At 43.8% G+C, this 27,980-nt stretch overlaps 3 protein-coding genes across 4 annotated transcripts in view; 2 read left to right on the plus strand and 1 right to left on the minus strand.

The window, feature by feature from the left end:
• Positions 1-27,980, plus strand: part of LOC120048605 (cell adhesion molecule 4-like) — a 752,359-nt gene that overhangs the window by 366,046 nt on the left and 358,333 nt on the right. The window lies entirely within an intron of this gene.
• On the plus strand, positions 15,441-23,485 carry LOC120048608 (tumor necrosis factor receptor superfamily member 5-like). 2 transcript variants are annotated; one of them, XM_038994706.1, is made up of 8 exons: positions 15,442-15,863; positions 17,773-17,898; positions 18,265-18,411; positions 18,848-18,941; positions 19,108-19,184; positions 19,454-19,564; positions 22,085-22,222; positions 23,060-23,485. In XM_038994706.1, exons 1-8 carry the CDS (start codon positions 15,782-15,784, stop codon positions 23,239-23,241), a joined length of 957 nt encoding a protein of 318 aa, XP_038850634.1. In that variant the 5' UTR covers positions 15,442-15,781; the 3' UTR covers positions 23,242-23,485. The 2 variants fall into 2 exon arrangements, with proteins under 2 accessions (XP_038850635.1, XP_038850634.1); XM_038994707.1 differs by lacking the exon at positions 18,265-18,411 and having other exon boundaries at positions 15,441-15,863.
• Positions 24,198-27,955, minus strand: LOC120048614 (retinol-binding protein 1-like). The gene is made up of 4 exons (XM_038994718.1): positions 27,784-27,955; positions 27,091-27,275; positions 26,461-26,562; positions 24,198-24,595 (listed from the first exon to the last, which is right to left on the minus strand). Exons 1-4 carry the CDS (start codon positions 27,857-27,859, stop codon positions 24,542-24,544), a joined length of 417 nt encoding a protein of 138 aa, XP_038850646.1. The 5' UTR covers positions 27,860-27,955; the 3' UTR covers positions 24,198-24,541.

The following is a 27,980-nucleotide window of genomic DNA, read 5'->3' on the forward strand; positions in this document are numbered from 1 at the left end:
TGGCTGATGGAACTCTTCAGCTGGCTAGCTCCAGAATAACTGATGTTTGCCCCAGGACCGACGTAAGCCAATAGTCACTCGGATAGCAGCTAGCTAGCTGCAAGATCCAGGTGTAAATGTCCAGAGCTTGCAGTAGAAATCCGAGGATATGGAGAGAAAATAGGTTCGGTATGCTCTGGTCTGAGTCGCGTTGTACAAAACTGGCGATAGCTTTTCGAGCTAAAGGATAGCTGATGTGAAGGATGGTTTTGTTCTTTTTTTAACAAAAATATATGCCGTATAGAAATAGGACATGTTAATCACAAAACATAGCGTGACTGCAGAAAAGCTGTTGTCAATCTAGGGTGTCGACTGTGCAAACCACAAGGTTGAGACAAGATGGAAAAATGCTGAATAACAAGAAAACAGGAACTGAGGAATGTGTAGAAACCGACAACTCAGCTCAATCTTCACAAACACCATTCCGGACATCTGAATCCTGAGTGCTGTAGGGCTGGGACCAGCCTGGGCACCACCGATAGGCTAGCAAGTTTAAACCACGCTAAGCCTCTACTGTGACAGGCCAACTCTAAAGTTGGAAATACCTCTGTCACAGTATAAAAGAAGATGTCTGTACTATTTCAGTCAGTTCTCTGCTTTACCCTGCGTGGTGATACAGTGAACCCGTATATACGAAAATTGCATTTACCATTTATCACTTGTGTTAAATAAATACTTAAAGTATATTCGGTGACTCTGAATCACATTTTATCCTGATACCAGATTTGATTGACGCAACCCTTTACACTGATGACCGCCAACCGTGGTTAGCTGAATACTAACGTTAGCCAGTGAACTGGCTAGCTTCTGGCTAGCTTCTGTTGTGGATTTCAGATTTGAGGTGAATAATACTTTATTTTTTTTATTTTTTATTGGTGAGGCGGGTTGCAGGAGTGTTTTGAAGTTGAGTTTTTAGAAGAAAAAAAATATTAAAAGATATGCGAAGAAAATATGTAAATATATATATACACGGGACAAGATGAGGACAAAGGACGTCTGACTGCTATGCCATCTTGGAAGAATGATAATAATAATGAATGATAATGCTTTCTTATGCTTTGGGGCGGCAAGTAGCCTTGTGGTTAGAGCGTTGGGCAAGTAACCGAAAGGTTGCTGGATCGAATTCCCGAGCTGTTAAGGTAAAAATCTGTCGTTCTGCCCGTGCTGTCATTGAACTTGCAGACGTGTTGCTGTGCGTTTTGTTGCCAACCTTACTTTGCTAGCTGACAACTTTACGGTTTTTACTTTTTACTTTTTAATTGCCGTTTATATTTTTAGTTTTTCCCTCACAACTTTTTTCCCTCATTCAACTTTTTCACTCCGGACGCTTTATCTGGACATGGTTCGTCAGCACCTTCAACAGCCGAAGCTAAGTAGTAACATTAACATGATGCCTTCTAATTGCAGTCGCTGTACTTATAATATACAGGAGAACGATCGCCTTACGGCGAGGATAGCTGTGCTGCAAGCCCAGCTTCAGACGCAATCGTTAGGCAAGGGTAATTTCAGTGTAGGAAAGGATGAAACAGTGTCTGTGCCACCAGTAAGTACAGATAGTAGTATAAATCCCCCCGTACAGTCTCCGCAGCCGGACAACTTTCACATGGCTTCTGGAGGGAAATGCTGTAGGAATGCTCAACTGGTGTCGCTCATTCAGCCGACAGAAATTTTCAACCGGTTTTCCCCATTAAGTAGCGAGTCGGAGTCTGAGGCCGAGTCTTCTCTTGTCTCTACTCCTCCCGTTACGGGGTCTGAGACGCCGAAGCTTCCCACCATTAGCTCTGACAAATTGAAAACCCTAGTCATTGGCGACTCCATTACCCGCAGTATTAGACTTAAAACGAATCACCCAGCGATCATACACTGTTTACCAGGGGGCAGGGCTACCGACGTTAAGGCTAATCTGAAGATGGTGCTGGCTAAAGCTAAAACTGGCGAGTGTAGAGAGTATAGAGATATTGTTATCCACGTCGGCACCAACGATGTTAGGATGAAACAGTCAGAGGTCACCAAGCACAACATAGCTTCAGCGTGTAAATCAGCTAGAAAGATGTGTCGGCATCGAGTAATTGTCTCTGGCCCCCTCCCAGTTAGGGGGAGTGATGAGCTCTACAGCAGAGTCTCACAACTCAATCGCTGGTTGAAAACTGTTTTCTGCCCCTCCCAAAAGATAGAATTTGTAGATAATTGGCCCTCTTTCTGGGACTCACCCACAAACAGGACCAAGCCTGGCCTGCTGAGGAGTGACGGACTCCATCCTAGCTGGAGGGGTGCTCTCATCTTATCTACCAACATAGACAGGGCTCTAACTCCTCTAGCTCCACAATGAAATAGGGTGCAGGCCAGGCAGCAGGCTGTTAGCCAACCTGCCAGCTTAGTGGAGTCTGCCACAAGCATAGTCAGTGTAGTCAGCTCAGCTATCCCCATTGAGACTGTGTCTGTGCCTCGACCTAGGTTGGGCAAAACTAAACATGGCGGTGTTCGCCTTAGCAATCTCACTAGGATAAAGACCTCCTCCATTCCTGCCATTATTGAAAGAGATCGTGATACCTCACATCTCAAAATAGGGTTACTTAATGTTAGATCCCTCACTTCAAAGGCAGTTATAGTCAATGAACTAATCACTGATCATAATCTTGATGTGATTGGCCTGACTGAAACATGGCTTAAGCCTGATGAATTTACTGTGTTAAATGAGGCCTCACCTCCTGGTTACACTAGTGACCATATCCCCCGTGCATCCCGCAAAGGCGGAGGTGATGCTAACATTTACGATAGCAAATTTCAATTGACAAAAAAAAAAATGACGTTTTCGGCTTTTGAGCTAATAGTCATGAAATCTATGCAGCCTACTCAATCACTTTTTATAGCTACTGTTTACAGGCCTCCTGGGCCATATACAGCGTTCCTCACTGAGTTCCCTGAATTCCTATCGGACCTTGTAGTCATAGCAGATAATATTCATATTTTTGGTGATTTTAATATTCATATGGAAAAGTCCACAGACCCACTCCAAAAGGCTTTTGGAGCCATCATCGACTCAGTGGGTTTTGTCCAACATGTCTCTGGACCTACTCACTGCCACAGTCATACTCTGGACCTAGTTTTGTCCCATGGAATAAATGTTGTGGATCTTAATGTTTTTCCTCATAATCCTGGACTATCGGACCACCATTTTATTACGTTTGCAATCGCAACAAATAATCTGCTCAGACCCCAACCAAGGAGCATCAAAAGTCCTGCTATAAATTCTCAGACAACCCAAAGATTCCTTGATGCCCTTCCAGACTCCTTCTGCCTACCCAAGGACGTCAGAGGACAAAAATCAGTTAACCACCTAACTGAGGAACTCAATTTAACCTTGTGCAATACCCTAGATGCAGTTGCACCCCTAAAAACTAAAAACATTTGTCATAAGAAACTAGCTCCCTGGTATACAGAAAATACTCAAGCTCTGAAGCAAGCTTCCAGAAAATTGGAACGGAAATGGCGCCACACCAAACTGGAAGTCTTCCGACTAGCTTGGAAAGACAGTACCGTGCAGTATCGAAGAGCCCTCACTGCTGCTCGATCATCCTACTTTTCCAACTTAATTGAGGAAAATAAGAACAATCCAAAATTTATTTTTGATACTGTTGCAAAGCTAACTAAAAAGCACATTCCCCAAGTGAGGATGGCTTTCACTTCAGCAGTAATAAATTCATGAACTTCTTTGAGGAAAAGATTCATGATCATTAGAAAGCAAATTACGGACTCCTCTTTAAAACTGCGTATTCCTCCAAAGCTTAGCTGTCCTGAGTCTGCACAACTCTGCCAGGACCTAGGATCAAGAGAGACACTTAAGTGTTTTAGTACTATATCTCTTGACACAATGATGAAAATAATCATGGCCTCTAAACCTTCAAGCTGCATACTGGATCCTATTCCAACGAAACTACTGAAAGAGCTGCTTCATGTGCTTGGCCCTCCTATGTTGAACATAATAAACGGCTCTCTATCCACCGGATGTGTACCAAACTCACTAAAAGTGGCAGTAATAAAGCCTCTCTTGAAAAAGCCAAATCTTGACCCAGAAAATATAAAAAACTATCGGCCTATATCGAATCTTCCATTCCTCTCAACATTTTTAGAAAAAGCTGTTGCGCAGCAACTCACTGCCAACTCACTGCCCAGCAACTCACTGCCTTTGATACCATCGATCACCACATTCTTTTGGAGAGACTGGAAACCCAAATTGGTCTACACGGACAAGTTCTGGCCTGGTTTAGATCTTATGTCGGAAAGATATCAGTTTGTCTCTGTGAATGGTTTGTCCTCTGACAAATCAACTGTACATTTCAGTGTTCCTCAAGGTTCCGTTTTGGGACCACTATTGTTTTCACTATATATTTTACCTCTTGGGGATGTCATTCGAAAACATAATGTTAACTTTCGGATGACACACAGCTGTACATTTCAATGAAACATGGTGAAGCCCCAAAATTGCCCTCGCTAGAAGCCTGTGTTTCAGACATAAGGAAGTGGATGGCTGAAAACTTTCTACTTTTAAACTCGGACAAAACAGAGATGCTTGTTCTAGGTCCCAAGAAACAAAGAGATATTCTGTTAAATCTGACAATTAATCTTGATGGTTGTAAAGTCGTCTCAAATAAAACTGTGAAGGACCTCGGCGTTACTCTGGACCCTGATCTCTCTTTTGACGAACATATCAAGACTGTTTCAAGGACAGCTTTTTTCCATCTACGTAACATTGCAAAAATCAGACATTTTCTGTCCAAAAATGATGCAGAAAAATTAATCCATGCTTTTGTTACTTCTAGGTTAGACTACTGCAATGCTCTACTTTCCGGCTACCCGGATAAAGCACTAAATAAACTTCAGTTAGTGCTAAATACGGCTGCTAGAATCCTGACTAGAACCAAGAAATTTGATCATATTACTCCAGTGCTAGCTTCCCTACACTGGCTTCCTGTTAAGGCAAGGGCTGATTTCAAAGTTTTACTGTTAACCTATAAAGCGTTACATGGGCTTGCTCCTACCTATCTTTCCGAGTTGGTCCTGCCGTACATACCTACACGTACGCTACGGTCACAAGACGCAGGCCTCCTAATTGTCCCTAGAATTTCTAAGCAAACAGCTGGAGGCAGGGCTTTCTCCTATAGATCTCAATTTTTATGGAATAGTCTGCCTACCCATGTGAGAGACGCAGACTCGGTCTCATCCTTTAAGTCTTTACTGAAGACTTATCTCTTCAGTAAGTCATATGATTGAGTGTAGTCTGGCCCAGGAGTGTGAAGGTGAACGGAAAGGCTCTGGAGCAACGAACCACCCTTGCTGTCTCTGCCTGGCCAGTTCCCCTCTCTCCACTGGGATTCTCTGCCTCTAACCCTATTACAGGGGCTGAGTCACTGGCTTACTGGTGCTCTTTCATGCCGTCCCTAGGAGTGGTGCGTCACTTGAGTGGGTTGAGTTACTGACGTGGTCTTCCTGTCTGGGTTGGCGCCCCCCCCCCCCGGTTTGTGCTGTGGTGGAGATCTTTGTGGGCTATACTCGGCCTTGTCTCAGGATGGTAAGTTGGTGGTTGAAGATATCCCTCTAGTGGTGTGGGGGCTGTGCTTTGGCAAAGTGGGTGGGGTTATATCCTTCCTGTTTGGCCCTGTCTGGGGGTATCATCGGATGGGGCCACAGTGTCTCCTGACCCCTCCTGTCTCAGCCTCCAGTATTTATGCTGCAGTAGTTTGTGTCGGGGGGCTAGGGTCAGTTGGTTCTATCTGGAGTACTTCTCCTGTCTTATCCGGTGTCCTGTGTGAATTTAAGTATGCTCTCTCTAATTCTCTCCTTCTCTCTTTCTTTCTCTCTCTCGGAGGACCTGAGCCCTAGGACCATGCGTCAGGACTACCGGGCATGATGACTTCTTGCTGTCCCCAGTCCACCTGGCCTTGCTGCTGTTCCAGTTTCAACTGTTCTGCCTGCGGCTATGGAACCCTGACCTGTCCACCGGGCGTGCTACCTGTCCCAGACCTGCTGTTTTCAACTCTCTAGAGACCGCAGGAGCGGTAGAGATACTCTTAATGATCGGCTATGAAAAGCCAACTGACATTTACTCCTGATTATTATTTGACCATGCTGGTCATTTATGAACATTTGAACATCTTGGCCATGTTCTGTTATAATCTCCACCCGGCACAGCCAGAAGAGGACTGGCCACCCCTCATAGCCTGGTTCCTCTCTAGGTTTCTTCCTAGGTTTTGGCCTTTCTAGGGAGTTTTTCCTAGCTGCCGTGCTTCTACACCTGCATTGCTTGCTGTTTGGGGTTTTAGGCTGGGTTTCTGTACAGCACTTCGAGATATTAGCTGATGTACGAAGGGCTATATAAAATAAACTTGATTTGATTTGATTTAAATAAGAATATGTTTTTCACTGACTTGCAAAGTTAAATAAAAAATTCAAAATTCTTATGCACTCTTGTGTGACTCTCAAAAATGGGGCGTGTCTGTAGCACTTTTCATTTCCCACTCCGGGATAATGTGATGGGCTGTCACCATTAAGTAGCTCTCTTGGTGCTTTCAAGACAACTGGAGAAAAAACAAGGTCATGATGTCACTGAACTTCAGGTTGGATTTTTCTCAGTCGGAGCTCATTCTGTGGCACACGGCCACAGAATGGCCCCTGAGTCCCAGCGGAAGTCTCAACCTGAAAACAACAGAATATCTTCTATGAAGAAAATATGTTGTCCCAGGAAAACAGGATATGTACTGTATCAGGAATACTGTGAGACTACAAGGTGAGAGTGGGACATTGTTGTTGAAGCATATTCAGTGACCTTGAAATGTAGTTGATTGGTTTAATGTCCTCCTATTCGCTGTGAAGGTGACGGCCACTTCCGCTATCAGATGCCTTTTTTAAAGTTTTTACTCTAGACCAGGGGTGTCAAACTCAAATACCCAGTGGGCCAAAATGTAAAACCTGAACAAAGTCGCGGGCCAACATTGAACAAATGAACCTTTTAATATGGACCCAAACAAGTTTTGCTTTAACATTGAATATGGAACAAGCATCGCTTATTACCATACAATATATAATTTAATAGTGGAGACATGCAAAATCGAATTTCAAATGAAAAAACACATCAATGGCATTCATTTATTAAAAAAAAAAAATGTAAATAAAAATCGTATGCCTCTTTTCTATTTGCAGCCTTCTGATTTAAATACCAAAATAAACTTTTTCCACTGGCTAATAATTTTACAAATAAAATGATAATAAATCAATCAACCATTCAAGCCCATGCCTTGTAGCAAGAAAAAGTGCACAAAGAAAACGTTAATTATTGCACACTGATCTAATCTGATGTGCCCAAGCCAGATACCTGGCATCTCTTCTTGGATGCTAGTTCATCAATGTCTGGGCTCAGGCTCTGAGCTGAAGAAATCCTCAGTATCGAGCGAAGGTGTTCATCAGTCAGACGTCTCCTGTGAGTTGTTTTGGTCATCTTCATCGAGGAGAAAAGTTGCTCGCATAGATAAGTGCTGCCGAACATGGAGAGCATCTGAGCAGCTTGGGTGCGGAGCTGAGGCATTGTGTCAGGGATGAACCGTGGAAACTGTGCGGCGCCCACAGCATCATACTTTGACTTCAGCGTGTCGTTGCACTGGAGTTCAATCAGCTCCATTTGGATGTTGGTTGGTGCATTTTCCACATCAACTGCGAAGGAATTACTAAGCAGTTCAAACCTACATTTCTGGACATCGAAGTCGGCAAATCGCCGGCTAAACTCAGCGGCGAGAACACTGAGTTTTTCAGCAAACTGTGCGCATGGGAACACGGCGGTAGAGATCTGCGCTTTTATGGTTTGGCAGCAGGGAAAATGGCAAGGGTTTCCTTGCAGCATCTGATTCTCCCACAGGCACAGTTTAGTTTTAAAGGCCCTCACTGCAGCGTACATGTCTGTGATGATGCGCCCCCGCCCCTGAAGCTGCAGGTTCAGCGCATCGAGATGGCTCGAGATGTCACAGAGAAAGGCCAGCTCACACAGAAACTTTTGCTCCCGGAGCTCTGCTGTATCCTTCCCTTTGGTTTCCAGGAATTGACATATTTCCTCACGCAGCTCGAAACATCTGTTCAGTACTTTTCCTCTGCTTAGCCATCTCACCTCTGTGTGATACGGCACGTCTGCGTATTCCAAACCACACTCCTCTAGAAAAAATTTAAACTGGCGGTGATTCAGACCTTTGGCTCTTATAAAGTTAACTACCTGTGTTACTGTGGTCATAACATGTTCCATCTTTAGGGCTTTGGCACACAGTGATTCCTGATGTATGATGCAGTGGTAAACAGTTAGCTCACCTGCACAGTTCTCTTCCCGCATCTTCTCCCGAACCATGCCCACCAGTCCACTCTTTTTACCGCACATCGCTGGCGCACCATCTGTCGTTAATCCAACGAGTTTATCCCACGGCAGCTTTATTTCAGTTACACATTTGGAAACCTCCTCAAAGATTTCCTTTCCTGTGGTTGTGCCATGCATTGATTTGAATCCCAATAGCTCATCCGTAACACACAGATTTGAGTCCACTCCACGGATGAAGACTGACAGCTGAGCAGTATCAGATGCGTCGCAGCTCTCATCCACAGCGAGGGAGAACGCAACGAAATCTTTTCCCTTTTCCATCAGCTGGTCATACAGATTGGTGGCAAGATCACATGTGCGATCAGCTACTGTGTTCCTGCTCAGGCTCACGTTTGAAAATGCTTGCTTTTTCTCTGGGCATACGAGGTCACAAACTTTCATCATGCACTTTTTCACGAACTCTCCCTCATTAAAGGGCCGGGCTGATTTTGCGATCTCTGCTGCCACTATATAACTAGCCTTTACAGCAGCCTCACTTTGTGATGTGGCTTTTTTGAACATATTCTGTTGTGAAACCAAACTTCTTTTCATCTCCTCTACTTTCTGGCTCCTTTGAGTCATGTCCAGGTCCTTGTATTTGTCATGGTGTTTCGTTTCATAGTGTCGTCTAATGTTGTACTCCTTACTTACAGCCACGTTGACTCCACAAACAAGACAAACAGGTTTGTCTTTTACATATGTAAACAGATATTCTGCCTCCCACTTGTCCAGAAAGCTCCTGTTTTCTGCCTTTCTTTTCGCCATTTTTGGGAAGGGATAGCGCGCTGACAGTTGTAGCGTCTATGTTGCTATGACTACTGTCACAGAGGAGAGGGCGTTTCTGGGTCCTGTCCTGATTGGCGCGCGAAAACAACAGCAGAGCATTATGGGATTCGTAGTATTAGCGGTGAATGCGCTGTATAATACCGGTGGGCCAGCTCTAGTAGTAATTTGGTATTGTCTCGCGGGCCAAATATAATTACCCCGCGGGCCAAATTTGGGGCCAGAGTTTGACACCCATGCTCTAGACCATTGCGCTACGTTTGTGTGCATTGACAACATTTGAAAAACTACAAGGCTGAGGGTGTAGTCACTTCCTTCCTGTCAGGTGCAAATCTTGTTAGAGGGATTGGTCACCTTCATGGGAGGGTGCACAGCATAATGTAGGAATTTCACAGAACTTACACATAGTAATAGTGAGAATCAGCTGAGTTTTTCTTGACCACATGACCTGACTAAGAAAAACTCTAGGCCCTATTTATAGGCTACAGCTACTCACCATGAGTGTGTCCACACACTGTCCGTCTGGCCCCTGCTCCACATCAAACTCCCCAGTGAAGTGTAGGAGCAGCTCCAGGTTGTCCTCTACTGACAGGATGTAGGAGCAGTGGGCATGCTCAGCATACGGGCCGGGCCGAGATGGACTGGATATCACACCACGCAGCGAGACGGACAGGTCCTCAGTGCAACTCACTGTGGTAGAGACGTATGATCAATAACATGACCCTCATTGTCATCATCATCATTATCATAGAGGGATGGTGTTGTATCATGAAGTCGGTAGCTGTACGAGCAACAAGTAGTAACGCCATCGCATCTTTCTCATTATTATTACAATTGGCATCATCATCATCATAATACATAATTCTTCATCAGTCTCTCTTTGTTTCCATTTCCCCTTAGTGCTTCTCCTTCTTGCTCTCCTCTGCTCATTCTGTCTTTCACTTCCTCTTTCCCTGTCCCTTCCTGTCTCTCTTTGCCCATCTCTCTCTCGCTCTCTCTCTTGTCTCTGGCTCTCCATACCTGTGCAGGTGTGTCCGTCTGTGTCCAGGTAGTAACCAAGGCGACAGGAGCAGAGGTAGCCTCCAATGTAGTTGTGGCAGAACTGGGTACATCCATTATCTGGGTCCTCCTCACACTCATCAAAATCTGTCAGAAAGACAACAGAGGTCTGACTAAGGTACCAACGAATGGTCACGTGAGGTAACGCAACAACAACAACTAAAAATGTCATCATAGTCTAAGAGAAATACAACAATGCTCTATGAAACAATGCTTCCTTTCTCCTCCTCACCTTGCAAAACCCTCTGAAGCCAGTGTGTCTCTTGGTGTTGGAGTAATCAGAGTGGAATGAGAGAGAGAGAAGCAGCCCTCTATGGAGGAGAGGAGTGAGGGATTGACGGTAGAGTCAAGGTCCTCAAACGACATTTCACCACATTGAATAGCTATCTGCATTCCATCTGCAAAGATCTAACAGAAGGATGAGAGAATAGGAAACTTCTATCCTGTTTTTTTTTTTAAAACACATGGACACATCAGGATTTCTAATTGTGAGATCTAATATCCCTCCACTTCCCACCCTAAGAACAGGAATACTAGACAACTTTTTGCCATATCTCAAAGTATGTTACATTACAGTAAATATCGTAGAGTCACTGACACCTGACTTTAACCAATGGATTGTTGATGCTATGTATTGGCCAATGAGAGGCTTGAAGCTACCTGTCGGCCATAATGGCACTCCCCAGAAGAAGCAGTACTCTATATGAATGAATGGAATTATACAGTATTTCAATTACATGTTTAAAGGACAAAATAACCAAGTGCCAAGATGGAGGCTTCAACACAGCACCTCCTATCAGTCATATAGTGTATATATAAATAATTACCTTTAACCCTTCACACTGACCTCCAGGGCGTCGTTCTCGCAGCCATCACTGTCCTCCATGTCCAGGTGTGTCAGCCTGAGGGCGAGGGTGTGGCCGGGAGGGGCACACCTGCTCCAGTTCAGACTGGCATCAGGTGGGTAACCATGGGGATAGTAATCGGTAATATTATAGTATATGTACTGTAAGTCTGAACTGATATACTATTATTTGACCATGCTGGTCATTTATGAACATTTGAACATCTTGGCCATGTTCTGTTATAATCTCCACCCGGCACAGCCAGAAGAGAACTGGCCACCCCTCATAGCCTGGTTCCTCTCTAGGTTTCATCCTAGGTTTTGTCCTTTCTACTGAGTTTTTCCTAGCCACCGTGCTTCTACACCTGCATTGCTTGCTGTTTGGGGTTTTAGGCTGGGTTTCTGTACAGCACTTTGAGATATCAGCTGATGTAAGAAGGGCTTTATAAATACATTTGATTTGTTGTTCTCTCACACTTGTTATTTCTGTTTGTCTGACTGTTTCTCTGTCTATTTGTTTATATTATTGACTCTCTCTTTCTCTTCATACTTTCCTTCTCTATTAATCTTGTGTCCCACCTTTCTCTCTCTATCGCTCCCCCTTTTTTCCCCCCCTTTTCTCTCTCTCTTGCTTTCTCTTTTCTCTCCGTTCTCCCCCCCCCCCCCTCTCTCTTTCTGTCTTCGTCCTCTCCCCCAGCCTCTGTTTGTTCCTTCTGCCCCTCTGTGCCATGTCGATGCTCTTGGGGTGGATGGAGTCTCCAGGCTATTAAGGATCCTCCCCTTTTTTTTTACATTTTCGCCTAAAATGACATACCCAAATCTAACTGCCTGTAGGTCAGGACCTGAAGCAAGGATATGCATATTCTTGGTACCATTTGAAAGGAAACATGTTGAAGTTTGTGGAAATGTGAAATGAATGTAGGAGAATATAACACAATAGAGCTGTTAAAAGATAATACGAAGAAAAATAAAAACATTTGGTATATTTATTTGTTCCGTCTTTGAACTGCAAGAGAAATGCCATCATTATTCCAGCCCAGGCACAATTTAGATTTGAGCTATTAGAGGGCAGCAGTGTATGTGTCAAGTTTTAGACTTATCCAATGAGCCATTGCATTTCTGTTCAAAATTTTGTATCAAGACTGCCCAAATGTGCCTAATTGGTTTATTAATTTACAATTGGCTCATTCATCCCCCTCCTCTCCCCTGTAACTATTCCCCAGGTCGTTGCTGCAAATGAGAATGTGTTCTCAGTCAACTTACCTGGTAAAATAAAGGATAAATAAAATAAATAAAAAATTAATTAATAACTTTTCAAGTTCATAACTGTGCACTCTCATCAAACAATAGCATGGTATTATTTCACTGTAATAGCTACTGTAAATTAGAGTTAGTGCAGTTAGATTAACAAGAACTTAAGATTTCTGCCAATATCAGATAAGTCTAGGTCCTGGGAAATGTTCTTGTTACTTAAAACCTCATGCTAATCGCATTAGCCTACGTTAACTCAACAGTCCCGTGGGGGACCCACCTATCCTGTAGAGGATTAAAACCTGTTGAGGACAGAGGGCGCTGTTTTCACTTTGGGGGAAAATCGTGCCCAATTTAAACGGCCTCGTACTCAATTCTTGCTCGTACAATATGCATATTATTATTACTATTGGATAGAAAACACTCTCTAGTTTCTAAAACCGTTTGAATTATATCTGCGAGTAAAACAGAACTCCTTTTGCAGCAAACTTCCTGACAGGAAGTGGAAAATCTGAAATCGATGCTCTGTTCTAGGGCCTGCCTATAAATGGGCTTCATATATATCAGTATACATGCACTTCATACGTCTTCCACTAGATGTCGACAGGCAGTGAGAGAAGAAATGGAGTGAATAACTTGATCTGGGGTCGAATAAAAGCTCTCGGCATGACGTGTCACCAGTTTCCTGTTTTCTGGAGAGCGCGTGAAGGGACCTGGTTTTGCCTTCTGAAAAGCTGCCGTTATAGACGACTAATATCTCCGGCTTTGATTTTATTTGATACATGTGACAATATCATCGTAAAGTATGTTTTTTCAATATAGTTTTATTAGATTATTGAAATTTATTCGGGACGTTAGGCGTGTTGCGTTGTGTGCCTTTGTTCAGGAAGGAGAGCTTCGCGCTACTTTGCTAGCTTTCCGTGCTAATTGACTGGAGAAGAGGACATTCTAAAACCAAACAACGATTGTTCTGGACAAAGGACCCCTTGTACAACATTCTGATGAAAGATCATCAAAAGTAGGACCCATTTTATGATGCTATTTCATATATCTGTCGAACATGTGAAATAGTCGTTTGCGCCCAGATTTTGGGTACTCTCTCGCTATAACTAAGCTGGATGTCGTAATGAAGTTATTTTTAGAATTCTAACACGGCGATTGCATTAAGAACTAATGTATCTATCATTTCCTATACAACATGTATTTTCTAGTAACGTTTATGAATAGTTATTTGGTCAGAATAGTTGAGTGTCATAAAAATATCCGCACATTCTGGGAAAAAGATGCTACGTTAGCACAATGTATAACCACTGATTTCAGCTCTAAATATGCACATTTTCGAACAAAACATAAGTGTATGTATAACCTGATGTTATAGGACTGTCATCTGATGAAGGTTTATGAAGGTTAGTGAAAATTAATATCTTTTGCTGGTTTATTCCCTATCGCTAACGTGCCTATTGCTATCGCTAACGTGCCTTGATGAATGAATGCGGTAGTGTGGTAGGCTATTGTAGTAAGCTAATATAATGCTATATTGTGTTTTCGCTGTAAAACACTTAAACAATCGGAAATATTGGCTGGATTCACAAGATGTTTGTCTTTAATTTGCTGTACACCATCGATTTTTCAGAAATGTTTTATGATGAGTATTTAGGTATTTGACGTTGGTGTCTGTAATTACTCTGGCTGCTTCGGTTCTATTTCTGACGGTAGCTGTGATGGTAGCTGCAATGTAAAACTGATTTATACCTCAAATATGCACATTTTTCGAACAAAACATAGATTTATTGTATAACATGTTATAAGACTGTCATCTGATGAAGTTGTTTCTTGGTTAGTTTGGTTGGTTCTTGGTTAGTTAGGTGGCTTTGTGCATGCTACCTGTGCTGTGAAAAATGTCTGTCCTTTTTTGTATTTGGTGGTGAGCTAACATAAATATATGTGGTGTTTTCGCTGTAAAACATTTTAAAAATCAGACATGTTGACTGGATTCACAAGATGTGTATCTTTCATTTGCTGTATTGGACTTGTTAATGTGTGAAAGTTAAATATTTCTAAAAAATATCTTTTGAATTTCACGCTCTGCCTTTCCAGTGGAATGTGGGAGGAGTTCCGCTAGCGGAACGCCAGAGCCAGACAGGTTAACAAATGCTGGGTTCATTTCACACAATCACATCCATTGAGGAAGAAGAAAATTACACCACATATCCCAAGAAGGAAACTGTGAATCACGATCGTTGCATAAGGCCGTCTTAAAATGTGTTGCTTGTTTTCTGCCTTTTAATATCACACAGTGTTGTATAAATGCAAGGAGAACTTACATGTTATATTTATATGTATATTCTGTTTGATAAGAGATTATGAAAAATCATGACATACCTCACACCTAGCATGGTGAGGAAGTGATCACTTCTGCCTCAGTAAATAAACAAACTCACTGTCTTTTCTTGCTATTTCGCTTTGACTCTCTCCCTCTAACCCCTCCCACTGGGCACAGACGTCAATTCAACGTCTATTCCATGTTGAGAGAGAGAGAACTTTACTGTTCATTTCTGATTGTTTATTTCACTTTTGTTTGTTATCTTTTCCACTTGCTTTGGCAATGTAAACATGTTTCCCATGCCCAAAGAAACCTTTGAATTCAATTGACAGAAAGAGAGAGAGAGAGAAGAAAGGAAGGAAGAGAGAGAGTCAAAGGTATATATTTCTGTCTTTATCTACTCATCTCATCTAAACACATCTCTCAACAGCTCCATATTAGCAGCATTACAACACTATCAGAACAAAGGTTCAGTAAAGCAATAAAGGGAGAGAGAGTGACGAGAAGGGTGGAGTGGTCAGGGGAAGTATCTTATTGTGTTGGTGTGTATTGTGTGCCACATCTGGACATGCTGATCTGGAGACAGTGCCAAAAGCAGCCTCTAGAATCCTCTTCTCTACAGCTAGTTTACACGGTCCAGAACAGTGCACCTCGTGCCAGAGAGGGAGGGCAGGAAGGAAAGGGGGGGGGGGAGAGAGACGCACAAGGCAGATGAGGGGCATCGGGGCTTTCCGCTGTGGAGGGCAAGCGAGGCGGAAAGAGGTGGGTGAGAGAGGCGAGGAAGCAGCTCTATATTCTCACTGAGAGAACGAAGGAGACAGCAGAGGAGAAGACAAAGAGTGAGTGATACTTCAGCGGAAGAAAGAAGTAAAAGTCAGAAATAGTGATAGAGAACAAGAGAGAGCTAGAGACAGAGAGGCGGAGTGTGAAAGGATATACATTCAACTGAGACCAGTGGATCAACATCATTAATGGTGAAGAAGAATGTTTTACTTGAATAGTAACGATTTTACAGAGGAGAATTACTGAAAAACACAAACTTTATGATAGAGTCAACATTTTAACAAAGAGACTATCATCAAATGGACTAGAGATGGCTGGATTGGGATGCAAAACTGAGGAATACCTTCATGATGCTTCTGGGGTGAAAAGGTGCTGTGAGCGTTGTCGTAAAGGTCAGTGACTACTGGTGTGTTTCTGTTGTCGTAAAGGTCAGTGACTACTGGTGTGTTTCTGTTGTCGTAAAGGTCAGTGACTACTGGTGTGTTTCTGTTGTCGTAAAGGTCAGTGACTACTGGTGTGTTTCTGTTGTCATAAAGGTCTGTGACTACTGGTGTGTTTCTGTTGTCGTAAAGGTCTGTGACTACTGGTGTGTTTCTGTTGTCGTAAAGGTCAGCGACTACTGGTGTGTTTCTGTTGTCGTAAAGGTCAGCGACTACTGGTGTGTTTCTGTTGTCATAAAGGTCAGTGACTACTGGTGTGTTTCTGTTGTCGTAAAGGTCAGTGACTACTGGTGTGTTTCTGTTGTCGTAAAGGTCAGTTACTACTGGTGTGTTTCTGTTGTCATAAAGGTCTGTGACTACTGGTGTGTTTCTGTTGTCATAAAGGTCTGTGACTACTGGTGTGTTTCTGTTGTCATAAAGGTCAGTGACTACTGGTGTGTTTCTGTTGTCATAAAGGTCAGTGACTACTGGTGTGTTTCTGTTGTCGTAAAGGTCAGTGACTACTGGTGTGTTTCTGTTGTCGTAAAGGTCAGTTACTACTGGTGTGTTTCTGTTGTCATAAAGGTCTGTGACTACTGGTGTGTTTCTGTTGTCATAAAGGTCTGTGACTACTGGTGTGTTTCTGTTGTCATAAAGGTCAGTGACTACTGGTGTGTTTCTGTTGTCGTAAAGGTCAGTGACTACTGGTGTGTTTCTGTTGTCGTAAAGGTCAGTTACTACTGGTGTGTTTCTGTTGTCATAAAGGTCAGTTACTACTGGTGTGTTTCTGTTGTCATAAAGGTCTGTGACTACTGGTGTGTTTCTGTTGTCATAAAGGTCTGTGACTACTGGTGTGTTTCTGTTGTCATAAAGGTCAGTGACTACTGGTGTGTTTGTTGTCATAAAGGTCAGTGACTACTTGTAACGGCTTTCTTCCTGGGATGAAGGAGAGGACCAAAATGCAGCGCAGTTAGTGTTCAACATGTTTAATTAAACAATAAACGATGAACATTAACAAACATTACAAAACAACAAACGTGAAAGCCGAGACAGTCCTATCTGGTGCAGAACATAAACACAGAGACAGGAAACAACCACCCACAATCCCCAACACAAAACAAGCCACCTATATATGATTCTCAATCAGGGACAACGATTGACAGCTGTCTCTGATTGAGAACCATATCAGGCTGAACATAGAAATAGACGAACTAGACACACAACATAGAATTCCCACCCAGCTCACGTCCTGACCAACACTAAACAAGCAAAACACATAAGAACTCTGGTCAGGACGTTACACTACTGGTGTGTTTCTGTTGTCATAAAGGTCAGTGACTACTGGTGTGTTTCTGTTGTCATAAAGGTCTGTGACTACTGGTGTGTTTCTGTTGTCATAAAGGTCTGTGACTACTGGTGTGTTTCTGTTGTTCAGGTGGCTGTTGGAGCAAGATGTCTAAAAGACCAGAGTTATACATGCGCCACATATACACATATTATATGTATTAATTGTTTGTCTGCAACATGACCATATTATCAAATTATGAACTGTAGTATAGAGGGGAAAACAGCAGTCCCTTTATCTCCACAACACTACATGAACACCAGAGGAGGCTGCTGAGGGGAGGACGGCTCATAATAATGGCTTGAGCGGCACAAATGGAATGGCATCAAACACATGGAAAACATTTGTTTGATGTTGATGATAACATTCCACTCATTCTGCTCCAGCCATTACCACGAGCCCATCCTCCCCAATTAAGATGCCACCAACCTCCTGTGATGAACATGTTACTATGGACAGCATAATACTGTGGCCTATATATAGGGGTATGGATGATCACATTTCTCTGTCATTCTCTCTTTCCCAACCTCACTCCAGGACAGTATGTTCGCACCGACTGTGGCAAGTCTACAAAAACAGAGTGTGAAACCTGTCAACATGAATACTACACTGCTGAACTAAACTTCTTGAAACAATGTCTACCCTGTAGGGTCTGCTATTCCAGTAAGTCCCCCCCCCCTCCCTCTTCCCTGTTCTGACAGTTCCACTCATTGTTCTCCTGTCTCCTTAAAATAACCCCTTTCTGATCCGACTCATTCTCTCACTCCCCACCCCTGCTCTCTCTCGCGCTCCCCCCGACCCTCCTCTCTTTCTCTCGCTTTACATCCCCTCTCTCTATCCCACCTCTCTCCTTATCTTTCCATCCCACCTCTCTACTCATCTTTCCATCCCTTCTCTCTACTCATGTCTCTTGACCTTATTATTTTCACCTCACTTCATCTTTTTTTGCCTCTCCCGCTCAATACCCCATCCCTCCCTCTACCATCCTCTCTCCCACTCTTTCTCTCCGTCTCCCTCTCCCTCTCTCAGGCAGTAACCAGAGGGTATTGAGGGAGTGTGAAGCCAGTAGTGACAGGCAATGTGTGTGTAAGACTGGTTACTACTGTACAGACGATGGATGTGAACACTGCCTACCCGTGAAGCTGTGCCCTCTGGGTTCAGGTGTCGTGAATCAAGGTGAGAACTGCCTCCTCACCTCTACACCACAGGAGGTTGGTGGCACCTTAATTGGGGAGGACATGCTCGTGATAATGGCTGTAGCGGAATCAGTGGAATGATGGTTTGATGCCATTCCATTTGCTCCGTTCCAGACGTTATTAAGGGCCGTCCTCCCCTCAGCAGCCTCCTCACCTCTACACTCTGTTCTAATATGACAGACCATTGCCTCTGATGAGCTGATCATGTGTTGGAGATACTAAGGCTGGTATTGAAAAGACACCTGACAAGAAAATCAGAGTCTGTAGTCTAATAAGATGCACTCAGGGTCAATGTTTAAACCACTGTGGGCCTTTGGCAGTACAAAACATCTTATTACGGGGCTTGTATAATCTGCTGGATGTGTGTACTTTACTTTGAGCAGCTGACATGTGACACCTGTTCCTAAATCCCCCAGCCACCCTCCAGAATGACACAGTCTGTGCCCCATGCCTACCTGGGACCTATAACAGTGTCAACGATGCCATCACACACTGCCAATCACACACCAGGTCAGAACCCTTCACACAAAGTGGCTCTGATTTCTATCGAAAGTCAACTCAGTAGGTGCATTTGGTTGACACAAAACATTTGACATTTTTATACAATTGTGGGACAGTGGGGTTAACTGTGGCGTTAAACTCCTTTCTCTGTTTCACAATCACTTTCTTTCCTCAGGTGTGGGGACCTAGGGAAGGAGGTGAAAAGTGCTGGGACTGAGACGACCGATGCTGTGTGTGGTGCCTTCATATCTCGTAGGTCTAATAGCATCTCCTTTTATTGCACAGTAGTATAGAATATATAGAAAACTAGATGGTATATATAGCATTTTAACAATATTTCTTCCACCTCCCCTCTTTCTCTCTTCATTGAATGATTTGACATAATGTACGTCTAATATTGTAAACAAGATTAGAGCACATTGCGTCCTCCCTCAGAAATGGTTCAGATAGAACCTCATATATAGATTGTCTGGGTTTTAGGTTGTTTTGATTGATCCTCTATCGCTCTGCCTCCCTCTCAGGGTGTCACTGGATACTACCTACCAGTCTGTGGGCGGGACTAGTGGTGACCTCACTCATCATAATCCTGATCTGCATCTATTGGAGGGCCAAGCGTCAATCATACATGCCAGGTGCGTATATCATCACTGCCAACGCCCAAAAGCGTGAATTTGATGTAAGTATTGGCTAGAGTTCCCACCATATTCCAGGGACTCTTTGTACTGTAGAACAATTTGTAGGTATTTACTAAGACTTTACAGTGAAACATTTTAATAATATTGAAAAATAGGGTGGTTGGTCAGGAGCGATGTAGGTGTGATAGGCTCACGTGAGACACCTTGTATGGGTACCTGGTAGGCCACCTCTTGGACAGACAGGTTGGCCGCTAGGATGAGCACGGGGTAGGCCGCCCCTTGACGGGCACGGGTCGGCCCCTCAGCCAGGCGCGAGATGGCTCCTTGGATTAGCACAGGTTGGCCCCTTGGACGGGCGCAAGGTCATGTTGAAAACCTGTGACATGGATTAGCCAAGGCCCAGGGCGTCAAGAAAGGTGGACACGCTTTACAGCACAGCAGGGTGTGGCACCAAGGGGGGTGCGGAAGGAGATGCCACGGCAACAGCGTCGCTGAGGCTCCATTTGGGAAGCGTGTGACAACTCCAAGGCAACTGCCAGCTGATGCTTTGTGTCCAGTGCGGTTGAGAGTTAGACGAGGCCCTTGGCTGGTCCACAGTGGTTCAGTAGATATGGGTAGCTGGGGGAAGTGGTGGTGTAGTGCTGTCAGAGCACTGGAGCATCGCTCCGCCATTTCCCACAATGGTGCTTGTTTATGTTGGTAGCCCAAAGACGTGATGAATGGAGACAAAGTCATGCTGTTAGAGCCCGGTCCGGTTGATGGGTGACCAACCACTCCGACACTCCCTACAGTGACCCACTACACAGTCCTACACATGAGAAGGAAACGCTGTTTCTGCCGTGGTAGATGGAAATCTGCTGCAGTACACCTGGTAAACATCATCCAACTTGAAGGACCATGAAAAATAAGCTAAGGAACCTAGATAGGTCATTGGTTGGATAGATGTCACCAGGAGTACTCGCAAATGACAGAGACAGTGCCAAAGTTCACCTATTTATTGAGGACTTGTGATTGGACATGAAGTTGGATTTGTGGGGTTCTGCAACAAAGGAGAGACATCATGAGCAGGTTGCAGAACATACAAGGTGATACGGATAAACCTATTAAACCAATACATCTGAAATAAGGAAATAGGAAACAAACGTACTCTTGAAAGAAACTGAGCTATGGCTTGACAGGCTTTAAATACAAACAACAAGTGTGAACGAGCCTATCAGGGCAGTTCTGATAATTACTGACAGGTGTGTGATTGCATGAGCGAGTCAACAGGTGAAATCAACTTGCCTGATCAAGTCCAGCTCAGCTGTATGCTACTCCACTCTGAGGGCTGGTGAACATACATCATTATAACCTATCAACAACTTGTTTGTTTCTTCGGGAGTCATTCAAAAAGCCCCACTCTTGGTCCCATTTGATAGTTAGGCCTACCAATTGTTAAGTAAATGCTCTTTTCGTTTCTCTGTGTGATTTCCCAGCCAGCAGATTTCAGATCATGTACAGTATATATTATCTGGTGACAGATGCAGTGAGAACTCTTAGTGTGTATTTTCTCTCCTACACAGCGACAATATGCATCACATTGTAAAAGTATTAGGTGTCAAGGTGCTAGACGTAATTTGGATTGAATGAAAGGAAACAAGGTCATTGCTTTTCACCGTCAGACGTAGGAACTCGCCACTTCCTCTAGAGATGAATCAGATCAAAGACAATATGAGTTATAGTGAAACTCGCATGCATTGCTCATGTTTATGCTCGATCAGGAGCTGAGAGCACAGCACATCAACCAATATGAGTCCAAGTGCAGCTAAAAGTCACAGGAGCTTATATAAGGGGGGACACTGCTATTGGCTTCTGGTTATAACATTTATGTTTCAGCCTAATATCTCAAACAAACAGATGTTTGTTGAGAAACGACTGAGCATAAAATGGGAGGTTGAGAGAACATTGTAGGCACACAGATGATATCTGTGATCTCAAACTCATCTCCTCTTTTTGAAAAATGTTGTTTGAAATGTTATTTCTAAAGGTTATTTGACATTGACATTTCAATCATATATATATATTTAATTCAAATCAAACTAAATGTAGGTTCCACCGAATAAATAACCAGTTGGACTACCCTGTGAAGGTAGAAATAAGAACAACTGCCTCCGGATTCCATGTACATCGACTCATTATCAGTTCTGAAACTATAGTAGGCATGAAACAAGCTTCTACTGTAGCTTCTTGAGTTTGTGAGACTTGGGGACAAAACCACATCCTGTTCTATGTTGAGCTTGACACGGTTGTTGGAAAACCACATGACACGTTTCACAGCCAGCTAACTCATAGCAAGAAAGCGTTGTGTAAAGTACAGTGGCGTCACCAGTTCACACATTTCGTGACTGTCCTTTTTATCAATGCTTCACCAGTGGCGGTTGGACTTACCCACAATAACAGAAAGTCAGATACAGCAAGTATATGAATGTTGATAGTGCTACTCAGTGATCTCATGTCTGTCTGCCTGTCTGTCTGTAGCCAACTCCAGTGGTCCTGGTATTCCTGTAGAGCCTGCACCTCCTTCCTTCGCTCCAGCTGAGCTCAAGTTCCCCACGGAGTGCAACAGCCATTGGAGCCTGGACCAGAAAGCCACTGAGCCACTCTTCATCAACACAGGTGAAAGTCCCTCAGTGGTAGTTGGAATAGTTCACCACAATTACAAATGTACCTCCTCTACTGCACAAGAAAGGAGGTATTCAGTACACCCAGACAGTAGGTTGGGTTTGTTTACTGAGCTACAGGTTAGCATTAGCATCATAGAGTGCAGAACAATATGAGTGATGGGACCCTGGTTACCATGGTTTAAGGGCTCGATTCAATCGATATCGCTGAGGTTCAGCTTTATAGAGCGATTGAAATTTAAAGGCAACGTTCCCCTAAGCGCTGTATATGTCGGCTCAATTGGAAATTACCTTTCAATTTCAAGCACGTAATTCAGCGCCATAGTACTGAACTTCGACAATATGGATTGAATCGAGTGCAAGGTATCATAAGATAAATTAAATTAGACATTTTGATGAACTACCCTTTTAAATCATCTCCTGACAAATCGCATCACCAAAAACACATTGTTTCCATGTGGAGTCGCTATATGTGATAAACCTGTTCATTAGTCTATATTACACCATATCCATCACTCATAGTAGTTCTGCAGCTTCCCAATGATCAATAATGTGATGCAATGATCAATAATGCGATGGCTCTCCTCACTTAGAATGGATCAGATGTAATGTAATCTAAACTGAGGCTGCCCATATAATCAACAATCAGGATGAGCTATTTCTCCATTTGCGAGAGCCTAAATCAAATCATTAAAATACAGATGTATTGTTACCTCTATGGCCACGATGAGATGGGGCCTGTGTAGGCTTCATGAATGAGAAATGCAGTACTACGTGACGTTGGAGGAGGGTTATTGTTGTGTGCTCATACTATTTCCATTGTGCATCCCAGCTGTTATTCAGGTAAACGGCTATACGTCAGACTGTGAAGTTGAGGCCGATGGCACCACTATAACAATGACAACATCAGAGCGATTCAGCCAATCGGATCACAGTAATGGAATGAGAGGAAATGACATCAGACCCTCCCGCTACCTATCAGAGCCACAGGAAGATGAGTGGCCAGGGACTTAATTCTGATTTTCAACTAAATATTTTTTTTTGTATTACTTTTTTCAATGAACAAGACCCACATGGGAAAATAACTGAGCAGATTCCTCCTTGAAGGTTCCTGGATACAATCCCTTTTTTTAGTCTTATCTCGGCAATGAAAATATACTGAACTATAAACATCCTATGAACATTCTGTTTCTTAGGTCATTGAAAAAAACTGTTGGGGAGGGCTTAAATAAAGTGTAACCACTGAGGTCAAATGTCATCATAGCTTCTCTATTTTACATTTTTCTAAGGAACTTTCAAAGCCCCCGGCGGCTGGAATTTCCCTAACGAAGACGTGTTGTTGTCAGTAGCTTGATATGAACATCACTGTGGTGGAAAAGAGATTGATGAAGTAGATGTATATATATAGATATTCATTTTGACATCACAGCATCTGTTCAATGATGTTTTAACCACAGCATTGAAAATTCTGTTAAAACAGTTGACGCTTTAGCAAAGTGCAGAATCTAAATGTAGACAACACCAGAGTGGACACCGATTAATTGTTTCTCGCCCCCTGTAGGATAGGAGTAGCAGCGGCTACCATACTTCAAACTGCTTTACCCTGCCCTCTAGTGTTATTAGCTAGCATTTACCGCTAAATGCAGGCCAACTGAAATCAGTTGCGGACTGCGTTCGCACAGGCACCCAAGTCTGATATTTTTTTCCATTGGTCTTTTGACCAATAACATCAGATCATTTTCGGAGCTGATCGGATTGGTCAAAAGACCAATTAGTAAAACAAAAAGATCAGAATTGGGCTGCCTGTGTAAACACAGCCCTTTAGGCACAGACCAAGGGTAAGCACACCTTCCCCAAATCCTAACCAATCGGAGTGAAAAACACTGAACTGACTTTCGATCACAGCATATACATAAATACACATTGAAGGGAAGAGTTAGAACATGGGTCCCATAAAGAGGCAACATCTGTATTTGTAGTGTGGAGCATCAGGTGGTATATTTGGACACAGAACAGCCACATACAACACAAAAGGGAACATTGGTAGTGCTATATGAGGAAACACATTGGGAATGTTTACACAGTTCACCCTGCACTGTACCATAACAACATTTAAAACAGACCATTGACAATCTTTCTCACAGTGAAATAGCACACTAATTAAAAATATCTTAAATGTTGTCCATTAAGTAATGGTTTTAAAACAATGATGATCATATTTAAAAAACTATGGCACTTATATACCAAGTCCTAGACTGTTTTCTAATGAGAATCATGAACGTTGAGTTGATGAACGAGATCCTTCGCAGTGGTTTCAGTCTGCCTTCTTGAAGAGTTGCCTGGCGACCACATCTCCAACTCTCATCTCCTAGAGGGCAAAAAAGGACGGGTTGAGAAGAGGGTGGAGAAAGAGAAAAGAGGGAGGAGTTTGGATGAGTGTGGGAGTGTGTGTGTGAGAGTGGGCGTGGATGAGTGAGTGTGGGAGTGTGTGTGTGAGAGTGAGGGCGTGGATGAGTGAGTGTGGGAGTGTGTGTGTGAGAGTGAGGGCGTGGATGAGTGAGTGTGGGAATGTGTGTGTGAGAGTGCGTGGGTAGGTGAGTGTGGGAGTGTGTGTGTGAGAGTGAGGGTGTGGATGAGTGAGTGTGGGAGTGTGTGTGTGAGAGTGAGGGCGTGGATGAGTGAGTGTGGGAATGTGTGTGTGAGAGTGAGGGCGTGGATGAGTGAGTGTGGGAGTGTGTGTGTGAGAGTGAGGGCGTGGATGAGTGAGTGTGGGAGTGTGTGTGTGAGAGTGAGGGCGTGGATGAGTGAGTGTGGAATGTGTGTGTGAGAGTGAGGGTGTGGATGAGTGAGTGTGGGAGTGTGTGTGTGAGAGTGAGGGCGTGGATGAGTGAGTGTGGGAATGTGTGAGGGCGTGGATGAGTGAGTGTGGGAGTGTGTGTGTGAGAGTGAGGGCGTGGATGAGTGAGTGTGGGAATGTGTGTGTGAGAGTGCATGGGTAGGTGAGTGTGGGAGTGTGAAAGTGAGTGGGTGGGTGGGTGGATGAGTGTGGGAGTGTGAGTGAGTGCGTGGGTGGGTGGATGAGTGTGAGAGTGAGTGCGTGGGTGGGCGAGTGTGGGAGTGTGTGTGTGAGAGTGGGTGGGTGGGTGTGGGAGTGTGTGTGTGAGAGTGGGTGCGTGGGTGGGTGTGGGAGTGTGTGTGTGAGAGTGAGTGCGTGGGTGGGTGAGTGTGAGAGTGTGTGAGAGTGAGTGGGTGCGTGAGTGTGGGAGTGTGTGTGTGAGAGTGAGTGGGTGGGTGAGTGTGGGAGTGTGTGTGTGAGAGTGAGTGCTTGGGTGGGTGGGTGAGTGTGGGATTGTGTGAGAGTGAGTGGGTGCGTGGGTGGGTGGGTGAGTGTGGGATTGTGTGAGAATGAGTGAGTGGGTGCGTGGGTGAGTGTGGGAGTGTGTGTGTGAGAATGGGTGGGTGGGAAAAGGTGAATTCGTTACCATTTTAATGAGCTAAATACAGACTTCAACAAGACTCTTCATAGTGAAGGGATTGGGAGGAGAATCACAAGCTGCTGTTTAGGCCTGTGCTTGAGATGGACTTTAGCTGGGAAATCTGTTTTTGCTTGTGATTACATGCAAATGCTGATTACGATTTCAAACAATCAGCATTGTTTTATTCAACAGCTCCCAAATGCTTCTAAAAACAGATTGCCCAACTAAAGTCCATCTCAAGCACAGGCCTAAACAGCAGCTTGTGATTCTCCTACCAATCCCTTCACTATGAAGAGTCTTGTTGAAGTCTGTATTTAGCTCATTAAAACGGTAACAAACAATAACCTTTCCTTATTCTTCCTGTTCCTGCCCATTCCTTCACCCTGAAGACTCTTAAGTGTTTTCCTCTGTTTCTTTCTCCTTCTTCGGGCCCCACACATTTCTTTCCCATGTACAGGCAACAAGTAAGGAGGTTTGAGGGCCATACACCCCCTCTTTTTTTAGAAGGACGTCATTTGTTCTCACACAAACACACGCACGGACATGTGCACGGACATACAACGTAGGCAGTGAATAACTTCCATCACCAAATCTGATTTGCATATCCCCCACTTTCAAAATGGTATATCAATCCCAGCATCTTCTTTCCTCCCAGATCTGTCCTGCTTTCCTCCCTTTCTCTGGCCTTGTGTTCACCTCTATTCCTATTCCCTTCCCATCTGTATCCCTCTCTGTTAATCCAGCCCTCCATTCTCACCAGGTGTAGCTTGTCTCCCTCCAGCCAGTGTGTCCATCCTCTTCCCTCCTTCTCTCCTCTCTGAACACACACCAGCTTATCACCCTCCCAGTCCACTGTGGTCTAAAAACAGGGTTAACACACACACACACACACACACACACACACACACACACACACACACACACACACACACACACACACACACACACACACACACACACACACACACACACACACACACACACAGGTCTGCAAAAAAACATGAAAGCACACACACAACCATTGCCTTGAACCACTCTGAGTTTGGCTCCGTCAGAAAACAAGCAATGGGGGTGGGGGGGGTGGGGGGGTGACAGGAAAACAGGAGGTACACTCTCACAGACGGGCCAAAATAGCACCACACACACACACACAGCTTGCAAAAAGTATATTCACCCAAACAAAGCAAAGTTGTATGACAAGTACACATATGAAGCCAATTAGAGAGAATTTGTACAAGTCTGAGCAAGCCATGAAACAGACAAGCATAAGGGAAAACATCACCAGATAACAGAAATACATTTAGCCACTGTCTTTACCAACAGCACATGATGAAGAACACGGAGACCCTCTACCCAACCATACATGTAGAACTGTAAACACACACACCTGACAGACTCGTCCATCCACAGGTCCCAGGTCCTCGGTGAAGACCTGACCCAGTTTGAAATCCATATCAAAGTCCTTAAAGGTGGTGAGTGTGCGGATCTTCATACTGCCCGTGGCCGGGTCATGGACTATCTGTTTAGTGGGCTTCAACATACACACTATCTTCCGCAGGGCAAAATTAATATCTGATGGAGAGAGAGAGAGAATGAATCAACCAAACATAACACCTTGCCATTCTAGTAATGAGGTAGTGTATCTGAGGCAACATCTCTGACCTACAGCTGTGTCTGTCCTTTTACATCTCCTGTTAATGTTTCCAGATATCACACACGCACAGACAGACACACACACACACCCCTGTCTGTGTCCAGGGTCATTTACAGGCTAAGGCGCCATGATGATCTATCACACGGCTCTGGGAAGAGATGGCAAGCCTTTGGATGAGTCACTACCCCTAAAATGAATCTCAAAGCAGCAGGCAAACAAAGGAAAAAAATGTAAGTTCAGTAAAATAGAATGAATGAATCGTGTTAAATTAAAATTAAAGGAGGCAAGTTGCAGAGGTACAGTAAGCTCTTAACACGTGTCATTTTACATATTACAACTACAGAATTTGACACTTTTTAACAATGACGCATTTGCAGCTAATATATGTGGTAACAGACAAAGACATTACGATTCATATAATCTTACCCAAAGCTGCGAGGTAGTTCTCGAAGTTATCTTGAGACACCATGTGAAAGGTTCCTGTGTAATTTGGTTTAGACATCTTTTAGCCTTTAGTTTTGCAGAGGAACTCAACAAAGAAAACTGTAACCTAAAGTGTTGCCTCTTCTCTACAGATGTTATCCTTCTCTGCTCTTTTCACTGCTCTCACCACTACCGTATTG

Source organism: Salvelinus namaycush, chromosome 5 (assembly GCF_016432855.1).
Source record: "Salvelinus namaycush isolate Seneca chromosome 5, SaNama_1.0, whole genome shotgun sequence".
NCBI classification, from domain to species: domain Eukaryota; kingdom Metazoa; phylum Chordata; class Actinopteri; order Salmoniformes; family Salmonidae; genus Salvelinus; species Salvelinus namaycush.

What these genes read in the sequence shown, in the direction of transcription:
- LOC120048608 (XM_038994706.1), top strand. Translation starts at nt 15,782, where the DNA reads ATGGCTGGATTGGGATGCAAAACTGAGGAATACCTTCATGATGCTTCT. An exon ending in GCGTCAATCATACATGCCAG is followed by an intron (nt 19,565 to 22,084) that starts GTGCGTATATCA and finishes GTCTGTCTGTAG; the next exon opens with CCAACTCCAGTGGTCCTGGT. An exon ending in GCCACTCTTCATCAACACAG is followed by an intron (nt 22,223 to 23,059) that starts GTGAAAGTCCCT and finishes TGTGCATCCCAG; the next exon opens with CTGTTATTCAGGTAAACGGC.
- LOC120048614 (XM_038994718.1), bottom strand. Translation starts at nt 27,859, where the DNA reads ATGTCTAAACCAAATTACACAGGAACCTTTCACATGGTGTCTCAAGAT. An exon ending in TGGATGGACGAGTCTGTCAG is followed by an intron (nt 26,563 to 27,090) that starts GTGTGTGTGTTT and finishes CCCTGTTTTTAG; the next exon opens with ACCACAGTGGACTGGGAGGG. An exon ending in AGGGAGACAAGCTACACCTG is followed by an intron (nt 24,596 to 26,460) that starts GTGAGAATGGAG and finishes TTTGCCCTCTAG; the next exon opens with GAGATGAGAGTTGGAGATGT.